Below are 12,670 nucleotides of genomic sequence, written 5' to 3'. Positions count from 1 at the left end.
CGAGCGAAATATCTTGATACCCAAGTATGAGGGGGCTAACGTTATGCCACCGAAAGATACACTCGGGAATAATTTTATTCCTCTCTTGGTTAAGGAGAGTATTTTGCATTTTTTTACATTTATTTTAAACCCGGAGTAAGTGCCAAAGTTTTTAAGTAGTTTGAGAACTTTAGGCAAACGCTGAATGGGATCAGACATAAATAAAATGACGTCGTCAGCAAAAAAAAAAGGCTGCCTGTATTGATCTCCTTGTGAACTGGATGCCTGAAAAAGTGTATGGATCTGATAATATGCGGACTAAGGCTTCCAGAGCTAAATTGAACAGGAGGGGAGACAATGGACAGCCTTGTCTCGTTCCTTTTTCGAGGGGAAAGGGAGTGGACAAAAAGCCTGGAGTGTAAACCTGAGCCTTTGGAGATGCCTTTGGAGATGTGTATAAATTACGTACGTAGTTAAAGAAGGGGTACCACCAGCACATTTTGTCAGCCTTGAGAAACCACCTTGTATCTGGAATTTTTGTGGACCTTCTGTAGAGTGTGATATTTTTATTTAATTAGGGTGGTGTAACTGAAAGAAGTGAGAATGTCTGCCATCGTGGCCTTTCCCTGTGTGAGAAATATCACAGCTACGAACTTCTGTTCTTTCCTTTGCTGTCAGCGATGGCATCTACTGTTCAAGGAGAGGAGCTGGACTGTTTCATGTGTCTGAACATTGATATCGACCCTTTAACTCTGAGATGTGGACACATCTTCTGCCAGGTCTCTATTGATTAGGTCTTGAATACACAGAAGGTGGCTGAAGTTTATTTCTGTCCAGAATGTACAGAAGTCTTTCAAGACCGGTAGACCTTGAATGGACATGCCTGATAGACATCCCCCTGACAATCAGTCAGCCTATTCCTCTACAAACAGTAAAGTGTCAGTCGAAGTCATCAATATCCGTGAGTTTGGCCAACATTAGACTAATGTGTCCTTTCACAGTTCAGTTGCCAACTCAGAGGTTGTTTCATAGCCTATGTACACAGGCTGACCTTGCTTCAAATGGATCGCTCGATGTGCTGACGAGACAGATGACCTTTTGGGCAAACTAAAAGATAATTTAGCCTGACAAACGAGCATTTTACTTGTTCATCGGGTGAGTGGCAGCCTGTTCAGGCTGGACGATTATCGTGAAATGGGTGTTCCTAGGAATGCTTATGATTATAATGTACTCAAACTGCACCTTAAGCAATGTCTGTGCATTTTACATGCCCGTAAAGCAGGGGTGGGCCACATGAGAGACCGTAACTGTTATGGAGGGCCGAACCAATAGGCTGAACTTAACTCTGCTCAATATTAACATATTAATTATCATTACTTTATATTAATATTAATTGTATCATTTAATATTGAGCAGAATTAACTATGCAAATGACGCGCCCCCTGGGCTGTGGGGTACTCGGCAGCCAGGCCTCTCGTTGCTGGGGGATATCACGGTGGCTGTCCCGGTCCGTGACCCAGGGCGGTCAGTGAAAAGGGGGATAGATATGGGGGAGTTCATGACGCCACCTGTGGAATGCGGCTAAGGGGTGCCGCCGCTGTGGAGCAGTCCTCAGGAGCTGGTGTTACGGCAGCAGGGATGGTGTGGCTCTCCACAGGTAGAGCTAGCTCCAGGGCAGAGTGGGATATAATGGATGGTGGTGCAGGGGAGAGACGGCAGGATGGTTCCAGAGGAAAGACGGACACTCACACGGGGGTAAGCTTCAGTACCTTTACTGGTGATGCTGCAGGCACGGTCCAGGGTACTCCAGGTGAAGGGCACATTTTTGGACTCTCCCCAGTGAGCGGGTATAGGGCCTGCTGATCCGTTGCTTTCTTCTCTAAGCTTCTGACCAGACTGTAGCTAGGCCTAGCTTGGTTACTGTCTCTCTTGGCACCTGCTGACCTGGTGGTAGGGCCTTCTCTTTGGAGATCACTCTCCCTGGACGCTGGGACCTCCGTGACTCCTAGCCCTGGTACTGTAGCCAGCGTTTGGTGAACCTGGGACCTGTAGTCCTCCAGGGGTTCCTATTGAGTATAAATGTCCCTGTAGGCGCGGACCCGGTGTCTGGTATATATGACTCGCCCCCTGGGCTGCGGGGTACCCGGAACCGGGCCTTCTGGTGTACGGTGCTGATGGGGGTAGTAGTGGCAACCCGATCCCGTGGCTCAGGGTGGTCAGACCAATTTGTGGCAGTCTATTTATCAGTGTTTTGAATGTCCGACTACGCCACCCGTGGATTGCAGTCAGGGATAACCGCCGCTGCAAGGCAGACCGCTGAGGCTGGTGTTGGTGTGCAGCACAGGGTAGGATAACTCCCCACGGGAAGAGTGTAGCCTCAGGGCAGTGTAGGTGGATGCTGGGGGTGATAGTGCAGGCCGCAATAGTAAGAGTTCAGAGTCCGCTTCAAACAGTCCAGGGTCTTTATTGTAGGTATTATTAATGACCCAACAGTAGTACCGGTTAGGAATGGGCCTGGGTATCTGAGAGCATTCGGGCGAGCCCCACTGGTCAGGGTGAGTGTGTAGGCCTACCGTTCTCTTTATGCTCTTTCTGACTATCCCCCTCTTCGTGGTGTAATAGCCCACGTCCCTGAGCTGGCCGTGTACTTCTCGCCCGTATGGCTTGCAACTTGGGTTCCTTTTACCTTTGGCCTCCCTTGGCCTTGCTGGTCCCTTCTGTTGTGGCGGAGCCTCCAGGCTTCTTAGGCCAAGGGACCTGAAATCCCTCGCTGGTTGGTTCTCTGCTGCTGGGCTTACAACCCTGACAGCCTCGGACCCCAATGTCCAGTTGGGTGATTCTCTCAGCCAGGAGCGGCTCTCGTCGCCTCTGTCCCTGGCTTGCAGTTTCTCCTCTGCCTCACGGACTCCTCAGCTACAGCTGAACTGTCCCTCCTTCTCTGGGACTAGTCTCAGTCCTGAGCTAGGTCGTCCAGTTCTCTCTAACCCTGCCCCCAGTTCCAGCTTTTATAGGGGCAGCCTGCTCCCCCTACTGGCCTGGGACAGGAGGTGCTGTATGCTAATTGTCCCTAACCAGGGAACCTCCCTCCTGCTCTCAGACACAGCCTTTATTATTTGTGGCATCCAGGCCTGGGGTGACACATATATATCGGGGTGAGCCTGATATGCTCCTCTCCCCCCTTGCTACTTCTTCCTTCTCCTCTCACCTTCTGCCCACTCAAGGCCCTCACTAGGCCTTCACACGTGCTGTAGGCCTTGGCTCGCCTAAGCACAGCAGCCAGCATGCTGCCTCTTCACTGCTCTCTGAGCGTCAGCACGCTCTCTGCTCACTCTGAGCTGTGTCCCTCTCTGTCTCTGAACACTCACTGAACTCTAACTGAGCTGCCTGGCTCCACCCTCCCTATATATATCCCTATCAGGGCTCCCTCTGGAGGTCTGAGGTGGTAGGGTGGAGGTGTGTGAATGTAGTGAGTGCCTCTTGTGGAGAAGTCCATCCATGCACCCTTCTGGGTTCTGTGGCACCAATGCACAGCAGGGCACCACATTCCCCCCTAGTAAAACTCAGTACTTCTGGACTGAAGCATTTTTGTCAAAACAGGTTAAACAGATAACAACTTTTCTTCCCTTTACGGGAGGCACTTTGCTTGAACGTTACAGGTAACAAAAACGTAATAAATAATAAATATATGTACAATAGTTAGAGTTTTTGAGCAAGTGTAAGTGAGTCCCCTAACAGGGTGTCCATTTCACTGCAAAGTACAAGAGAGCTTGAGGGACCTGTTCGTAAACCCTCCACGTAGGCCCTGGGCGTGGCTGCAGGGTATAGGTGATCCGGAGTTGGACCACGTCTTCCGCCACGCCAAACAGGTTTTTGTTCAGTGGTTACCTAAAAGGGGCACTCCGGGGAGTGCAATTATGTACAAGTAAACAGTTTTTGGGCTGCACACAGTCCTCAGCCACCGAGTCTTTTATATATACCCTTACGGGTAACTAGATGCAACAAGAAAAGTGTCCATGTCACCTAAATTGTCCATTGCAAGGCAAAAATACATCAATTCATACATGAAAATTACACAAGAATAACATACCCCAAGGGGAACCTATTTATACTATCAGAGTTTCTCTTCTTACTTTCTGTATCTGACAGGGGTCTGACCCTGCGTGCTTCGTGTTGACCTACGTAGTACTGGGATGCGTGTGGTACTGGTGTTTGTACTACCTCCCATTCAGTCAGTTCTAAGTGTGGAGGGACTGCAAGACTGCCTTAACCTCCCTACGGGACTTGCAAGTGTACCATTGGCTGGGCCTTCTTGCTCTGCTCCAACCGGGGATCCTTCTTCCGGGGATTCTTCCTGAGCAGGCTCTTCTGGGGCACCTACAGGTTCTACTTGCTGTGGAGGGTTTTCTGGCTGTTGGTAGAAGTGTAGCACAGGTATTATTACCGCTCCTCCTAGTTGGGGCCAATCTGCCGGGAAATTATATATTATATTACTGCTTCTTTAGGCTCCTCCGGTACGATGGGAGGCACTTCTTCCTGGGGCTTTAGCGGTCCTGGACACCACTTCAGATGGTCTCTAGATACCGTTGCAGTCGTTCTTCCTCCGTCCTTGGTAATTAAACAGGTCTTCCTGTTATCAAATCTTGAATTTAACACAGTGGAGGGTTCCCTCTCCCACTGGTCATCAAGTTTGTGGTTTCTTCTTTTTCTCTTTAGCACAACTTCTCCAGGTGAAAAGGGTTCGGCTGGTGCACTCTTGTTGTACTGTGCTTCCTGCTTGTCTCTTACCCTATTCAGACTGTCTTCGACACAGGCTTGTACTTTCCTGTACTGTTCCTGTTGCGTCGTGTCCCAGTCTTCAGTGGACATATCTGCTTCAGGTTCTACCACACCAAGCTCCAGGTCCAGGGGCAACTTTCCGGGTCTTGCTCGCATGAGATATGCTGGAGTACAATTGGTGGAACTCACAGGTATGTGGTTGTACAGATCTACCAGGTCAGGTAGCTTTCTTCTAGCGGTAAGGTCTTCAACAGGTCGATGACGATGTTATTCATCTTTTCACATAACCCATTGGTTTGGGGGTGGTAGTCCGCATCTTCTTACATCCGTACAGATGGCAAAACTCCTTGAACAATTCGGCTTCGAAGGCAGTGCCTTGATCCGTCAGCACTTGCTCCGGGTATGCATGGGGCCTGCAGAAGTACGCCTGAAACATCTTCGCCGCAGTTTCTGCTGTCAGATCCTTGATGGGGGCTACCACCAGGAACCGGGAGTAGTGATCCACCATGGTCAGGGCATACGAATATCCTGACCTGCTGGGTGACAGCTTGACATGATCCAGGGCCACGATCTCCAAGGGTCGAGTTGTCTTGATGGGTTGCAGGGGTGCCTTCTGGCTGCTGTAGTCTTTTCTTCTGAGGCTACAGGGTCCACAATCCCGGCACCATCTCTCTGTGGAACTGCGCATTCCAATCCAATAAAACCGACCTTTCAGCAGGGTTTCTAGCTTCTTCCAGCTAAAGTGCCCTGCTTGATCGTGGTAGGCCTCCAACACCATCTGGATGTCCGTCCTGGGCACTACGATCTGCCATACCATCTCATGAGTCCTGGGGTTAACGTACCTTCGGCACAGCTTCTCTCTATAGATGAACAGCCGGCTTCTCTCATTCCACAGCTGCTTGGCTTGTGAAGACGCGTCCTTCTCCAGGGAGGAACCTTCCTGGGTTATCAGTTCTTTGATACGGCTGACAATCGGGTCGCTGTCCTGAGTCTCCTCCCAACTGTGGTGAGGTAAAGGGTTTAGTGTCTTACCACAATACTTCCTGGAGGTGCGCTGCTCGTGGACCATCCCATTTCTATGGAAGGCAGGTAGCTCAATCTCCTCCAGGTCATCCACTTCTTCTTCAGTCTCCGACTGGTGCGGCATCCTGGACAGGGCATCGGCATTGGCGTTCTTGCGACCCATCCGGTACTTAATGGTGAATTGGTAGTTAGGCAGCCGAGCCATCCATCGTTATTCCATGGCTCCTAACTTGACTGTTTCCAGATGAGTCAAGGGGTTATTATCAGTGTAGGCAGTGAACTTACTGGAGGCTAGGTAGTGCTTGAACCGCTCGGTGATGGCCCAGACCAGGGCCAGGAACTCCAGCTTGAAGCTGCTATAGTTCTCTGGGTTCCTCTCGGTCGGGCGGAGCTTCCTGCTTGCATAGGCGATCACCTTCTCTCGGCCATTCTGCTTCTGACTTAACACAGCTCCTAATCCCTCGTTGCTGGCATCAGTGTACAGCAGGAATGGTTGGCTGTAGTCAGGGTCGGCTAGGATCTCTTCGCCGGTCAGGATCTCCTTCATAACCTCAAAGGATTCAACTTGCTCCTTACCCCACTGGAACGGGCGGTTTCTGCCTCTCCTGGACTGTCCTACCAGGAGATCTTGCAAAGGCGCCGCTTTCTTGGTGTAGTCCTTCACAAACCTCCGGTAATACCCGACTAGTCCCAGGAACTGACGTACCTCCTTGAGGCTCTTCGGCTCCAGCCATTTCTGGATGGCAGTGACCTTCTCGGGTCCGGTGCTACTCCTTCTGGACTGACGATGTGCCCCAGGTACTGTACCTTTCGTTTGAGCAGGTGGCACTTGGAGGGCTTCAGCTTCATCCCATACCGGGACAGCGACTCAAATACCTCTGCCAGGTGCTTCAAATGGTCCTCGTACGTTTTGGAGTACACTATCACATCATCCAGGTATAGCAGTACAGTCTCGAAGTTGCGGTGACCCAGGCAGCACTCCATCAATCTCTGGAACGTTTCGGGGGCGTTGCAGAGTCCGAACGGCATACTGTTGAACTCACAGAGTCCCATCGGGGTAGTAAAGGCCGTCTTCTCCCGATCCTCCTCAGCAACAGCTACTTGCCAGTACCCACTAGTGAGGTCAAGGGTGGAGAAGTAATTTGCAGACTTTAATGCAGCCAGGGATTCCTCTATACGGGGCAAAGGGTATGCATCTTTGTGTGTTATGCGATTTACTTGCCTGTAATCTACACACATTCTCATGCTTCCATCCTTTTTCCTAACTAGGACCAGGGGAGCTGCCCAGGGGCTACAGCTATCTCTTATTACCCCTGCCTTCCTCATGTCATGCAACATTTCCTTCGCTTTCTGGTAGTGTGCTGGCGGGATTGGCCTGTAACGTTCTTTGATGGGTGGATGGTCACCTGTGGGTATATAGTGTTGTACCCCTTTAATCTTCCCGAAATCAAGTGGGTGTTTTCTGAATACCCGCTCGTATTCCTGAACACCCTGCTTCTGATAGGCAGGAGTGGTGTCTGTCCCAGCATGGAGCTGTTGACACCAATCCTCCACCTGGGTTCCCGGGTCATTATCCTCCACTTCGTCTGGTGAGGTTAAGGACTCCGCCGTGTGTATGGAGTTGTTATCTACTGTGTACAGTTTGGCAACAGTGGCATAGCGTGGTAATCTAACCTCGTCCTCCCCATAGTTTAGGAGGCGTACGGGCACCCTCCCATTGTGTACATCCACTACCCCTCTGGCAGTCAAGAGTGTAGGTCTATGCTCCGAGCTAAGGGGCTCTTCTACCGCCTGGTAGCTCCGTTCTTTGAGACCTATTGCTGCTCTACACCAAATCAGCATCTCACTCATCGGGGGGATCACAATGGGTATCGTGTCTGTCACCCGTACATTACCAATTACACCACCTGTTAGCTTTACCTGTTGCTGGTACATAAGGGCTCGGATCTCTTTCTGGAGCACCCTCCTCTGCCCTGGTTTGGCAGTGTCAGCCATCTGTTGGAGCAAAAACATCACCTCTCCCAAACAGTTACCGACAATACTTGTACCAAGTACCATGTACAAGTCTATATCATCAGGATTAGTCTCTACTACAATTAGTCCCTGGTCCTTCAGTTCCACTCTTCCCACCTTTACTGCCACATTCTTAACCCCGACTAGGTTAAGGGGGAAGCCATTGGAGGCATACACGGAAAGGTTTGGAGCTGGCGGGTGAAGTTCGTCTATGGACCAGAACCTTTTGTAGAGGACATCTGGCATGATGGTTACCTGAGATCCAGTGTCCAGCAGGGCAGGTGTCACGATGCCGTTCAGCACAATGGACAGGAAAGGTCTTCCTCCCACGAACCGATGGTACCAGTTTGATGGGCCTGCTTGATTTACTCCTGGGTGTCGGCCCTCGGCCCCAGGGTTTGCTCGTTTAAAGGACAGTTCCGCACTGTGTGGTCTGCCTTCTGGTAGCGGTAGCAGATGAATTCTCCTGGAGGGTGACGTTGGTTGTTGGTCCTCCCAAGGGGTGGCGTTGTTCTCCTCCGGGGCGGCGTTGTCCTCCTACGGGGTGGAGTTGTCCTCCTTCTTCTTCTCATCCAGGGGTCATCCTCAGGGCTGTCGGCGAGTAGTATCCTTCCTTCCGGTTCGGGCTCCTCCTGTAGCTGCAGGGTGCTCAGGACAGTGGCCAGGGTCTTACTTAGCTGGCGCACTTCAGAGCGTAGGCTGTCCAGCTCGCTAGGAGGCACTGTTTGCATCTTTGTTTCAGCCGTTAATGAAGGAGCAGTGGGTGCTGCAGGCACTGGGGTGGCCCCACCCTGGTAACGCTGGATAGCAGTATCTGATGTTTCCAGGGGTTGCAGCCCCTTTATAGCCAAGTCCTTAAGGGTGTCAAAGGTGGCATCTGGATGATCTAGGGCCCACCACCGCACAGTTCTGCTCTCTTCCTGGGACCTCAACCCCCGGATGAACTGTTCCGTCAGCATTTTATTTTCATTCTGTATGCTGGCTGGACTAACCTGTTTCAGGGCCCGCAGGGCTTCCTGTAAGCGCCAGGCGTAGTCCCGGACACTGTCCTCAGGTTTCTGGACACAGTGGTAGAACCTCATCCGGAGATCTGTCTCAGTGGGGTTTTCAAACACAGTTTGCAGTCTCTTAAAGATGATAGATACCGATTCCTGGTCTGCGGCTGGCCAGGTTTCAAGATAGCGGTGACAGTGGGCGGCAGCGGTGACGGACAGGCGGAGTAGGGCACGGTGCAGCCAGTGGGTCACTGTTTTCAGCCCACGGCTGTCTCGGTCCGCAGACCGGATAGGGACAGCCACAGGGCCGGATGTGGCCCGCAGGCCGCACTTTGCCCAGGTTTGCCGTAGAGTATGATCTCCTTATATTTCAGCCTTGCAGAAGTTGGGTAAACTAAATATCTTTAGATATTGCCAAAAACCTGCTCTTGTTTAGATTCACATGTTTTTGCGTCTCAACTTAGAACTGGGAGAGTGAAGTCTCTCATGATATCACTGTAATTTTCTGCCTCTTATTTGTCTTGGTAGCAGATTTCTTGCTTAGTCTATTGTATTTGGAGTCTAAGAGCAAACAGCTCTCAGTGACAAGTTTAGCCTTGCAAACTTCTACTTTCGTTTCTTTCTTCCTTCTTCCATCAGTAATGGCGTCTGCTGGTCTGAGAGGAGCTCCAATGTTTAATCTATCTGAACTTTTATCCGGTTCCTGTAACTGTGCTATGTGGACACAACCTCTGCCGGGTCTCTATTGATCAGCTCCTGGATACACAGGATAATTCTGTCGTTTCTTCCAGTTCTGAATGTAGAGCAAAGTTTCAGGAACAACCTTCAAGGAGTAACGTAGCGGAGAATTTCCTGTCTACTCACCCAGATCACGAGGAGGTGAAGATGATCCGCTGCACTTACTGTATTCACTCTCCTGTACCTGCTGTTAAATCCTGTCTCCTTTGTGAGGCTTCTCTGTGTGATAATCACCTGAGGGTTCACAACAAAGAACCAGAACACGTCCTCACTGATCCCAGCTCTTCTCTGGAGAACAAGAAATGTTCTGAACATAGGAAGATCCTGGAATATTACTGCACTGAGGACGCTGCTTGTATCTGTGTGTCCTGCTATCTGATTGGAAAACACCGAGGACATAAGTTGCAGTCTCTAGATGAAGTCTCTAAGAAGAAGAAGGAAAAATGGAGACATTTTTTCAAGAAGTTGATCACAAAGAAAGAGGAGAATGAGGAAAGAGTCTGGAGTCTAGAGGAGCGCAGGAGAAAAGCTCAAGAAAAAACAGCTGGAAAAGTTGAGAATGTCACTGCCCTGTTCATAGACATCAGGAGACGGGTGGACGACCTGGAGAAGAGGGTCCTGAGTGAGATCTCCTGGCAGAAAGAAGAAGCATTACTGTCACATATGATCCAGAAGCTGGAAATACAGATGGACGAGCTGTCCAGGAAGATGAGGCACATTGAGGAGCTGTGTAACATGACTGATCCACTGACTGTCTTACTGGAACCGGACACAGAGGACTTGTGTGATCCTGAGAAGGAGAGAGGTGATGAGGACACAGGAGGCCATGATGGAGGTGATGTGGACACAGGAGGACATGATGGAGGTGATGATGACACAGGGGAACATGATGGAGGTGATGTGGACACAGGAGGACATGATGGAGGTGATGAGGACACAGGAGGACATGATGGAGGTGATGAGGACACAAGGGATGGTGGTGATCAGGGTGCGGAGCTGATCTCACACATATCACACACATTATCTGCTATGATAAGAGATGTAAATGTGATCTTCTATGTGCAGGATCCTGCAGACATATTACTGGATGTAAACACGGCTGATAATAATCTCCTTATATCAGACGACCTGAAAACTGCGACCAGGACAGAAATAACACAGAATCGTCCAGAAACAGCAGAGAGATTCCAGTATAATCAGGTGATGAGCAGGAGGGGATTTACCTCAGGACGACATTACTGGGATGTGGAGATCAGTGCATCACCGAGGTGGAGGGTGGGGATGTGTTACCCCAGTATAGACAGGAGGGGGCCTCAGTCATACATTGGGTATAATAAGTCCTGGGGTTTATATGGCGGGCAGGTTTATAATAATCGATGTTCAGTGATACATGACAGTGAAGAGATCAGGTTACCTTACTGGATCTCCAGTGATAAATTCCGGATATATGTGGATTATAAGGCCGGGCAGCTGTCCTTTTATGAGCTGTGTGACCCCATCAGACACTTACACACCTTCACTGCCGCCTTCACCGAGCCCCTTCATGCTGTATTATGTATATGGGAAGGTTATATAAAGTTATTTGGTAGTGGGACCTACGAGGAACCATTATTATGAAACAAATCTGCTCAGAGACCGGTGACATCATAGGGAGCAGAACCTGACTGGTGAAGTAATTCAGCCATTAGTAAAGCTTTGTTCATTTTGTAATTTTTTGTTGGACTTCTCCTTTTCTATGATCTTTAATCAAACACAAAACCTACTAGAAAGCTGCAGAATGTTCCTTATACAATGACTAAACCTCATACACAGGGCTCACAAGGCCTAGAGAATTATAACAAAGGTGTACACTGCACAAAAAAATAAAGGGACCTCTGAAATAACACATCCTAGATGTGAATGAATCTTCTCATTGAATACTTTGTTCTGTACAAAGTTGAATGTGCTGACAACAAAATCACACAAAAATCATCAATGGAAATCACATTTATTAACCAATGGAGGCCTGGATTTATAGTCACCCTCCGCATGCCTGTATGACCTCCCTGCAACGCCTGGGCATGCTCCTGATGAGGCTGAGTATTGGGTGTGGCCTCCACGTGCCTGTATGACCTCCCTACAACGCCTGGGCATGCTCCTGATGAGGCTGAGTATTGTGTGTGGCCTCCACGTGCCTGTATGACCTCCCTACAACACCTGGGCATGCTCCTGATGAGGCTGAGTATTGTGTGTGGCCTCCACGTGCCTGTATGACCTCCCTACAACGCCTGGGCATGCTCCTGATGAGGCTGAGTATTGTGTGTGGCCTCCACGTGCCTGTATGACCTCCCTACAACGCCTGGGCATGCTCCTGATGAGGCTGAGTATTGGGTGTGGCCTCCACGTGCCTGTATGACCTCCCTACAACGCCTGGGCATGCTCCTGATGAGGCTGAGTATTGTGTGTGGCCTCCACGTGCCTGTATGACCTCCCTACAACGCCTGGGCATGCTCCTGATGAGGCTGAGTATTGTGTGTGGCCTCCACGTGCCTGTATGACCTCCCTACAACGCCTGGGCATGCTCCTGATGAGGCTCAGTATTGTGTGTGGCCTCCACGTGCCTGTATGACCTCCCTACAACGCCTGGGCATGCTCCTGATGAGGCTGAGTATTGTGTGTGGCCTCCACGTGCCTGTATGACCTCCCTACAACGCCTGGGCATGCTCCTGATGAGGCTGAGTATTGTGTGTGGCCTCCACGTGCCTGTATGACCTCCCTACAACGCCTGGGCATGCTCCTGATGAGGCTGAGTATTGTGTGTGGCCTCCACGTGCCTGTATGACCTCCCTACAACGCCCGGGCATGCTACTGATGAGGCTCAGTATTGTGTGTGGCCTCCACGTGCCTGTATGACCTCCCTACAACGCCTGGGCATGCTCCTGATGAGGCTGAGTATTGTGTGTGGCCTCCACGTGCCTGTATGACCTCCCTACAACGCCTGGGCATGCTCCTGATGAGGCTGAGTATTGTGTGTGGCCTCCACGTGCCTGTATGACCTCCCTACAACGCCTGGGCATGCTCCTGATGAGGCTGAGTATTGTGTGTGGCCTCCACGTGCCTGTATGACCTCCCTACAACGCCTGGGCATGCTCCTGATGAGGCTGAGT

The 12,670-nt window shown here is 50.5% G+C and overlaps 1 protein-coding gene across 1 annotated transcript; it reads left to right on the top strand.

Annotated features, from left to right (window-relative positions):
* The first annotated feature begins 336 nt into the window (after window positions 1–336).
* On the top strand, window positions 337–11,341 carry LOC141164084 (E3 ubiquitin/ISG15 ligase TRIM25-like). Its single transcript, XM_073649241.1, has 3 exons — window positions 337–444; window positions 558–758; window positions 9,453–11,341. The coding sequence occupies exons 1-3, from the start codon at window positions 337–339 to the stop codon at window positions 11,139–11,141; spliced, it is 1,998 nt and encodes a 665-aa protein (XP_073505342.1). The 3' UTR covers window positions 11,142–11,341.
* Window positions 11,342–12,670: the final 1,329 nt, after the last annotated feature.

The sequence above is a fragment of the Phyllobates terribilis genome, unplaced genomic scaffold (genome assembly GCF_046119375.1).
Source record: "Phyllobates terribilis strain yellow unplaced genomic scaffold, ASM4611937v1 Scaffold_10__3_contigs__length_209671492, whole genome shotgun sequence".
NCBI classification, from domain to species: Eukaryota; Metazoa; Chordata; class Amphibia; order Anura; family Dendrobatidae; genus Phyllobates; species Phyllobates terribilis.
The sequence above is the reverse complement of the archived record's forward strand: the minus strand, read 5'-3'. Positions and strand labels throughout refer to the sequence as shown.

Coding starts and splice junctions, on each gene's coding strand:
- LOC141164084 (XM_073649241.1), top strand. CDS start 337: ATGGACAGCCTTGTCTCGTTCCTTTTTCGAGGGGAAAGGGAGTGGACA. Junction 445..557: donor TGGAGATGTGTATAAATTAC/GTACGTAGTTAA, acceptor TTATTTAATTAG/GGTGGTGTAACTGAAAGAAG. Junction 759..9,452: donor GTGGACACATCTTCTGCCAG/GTCTCTATTGAT, acceptor GTCTGAGAGGAG/CTCCAATGTTTAATCTATCT.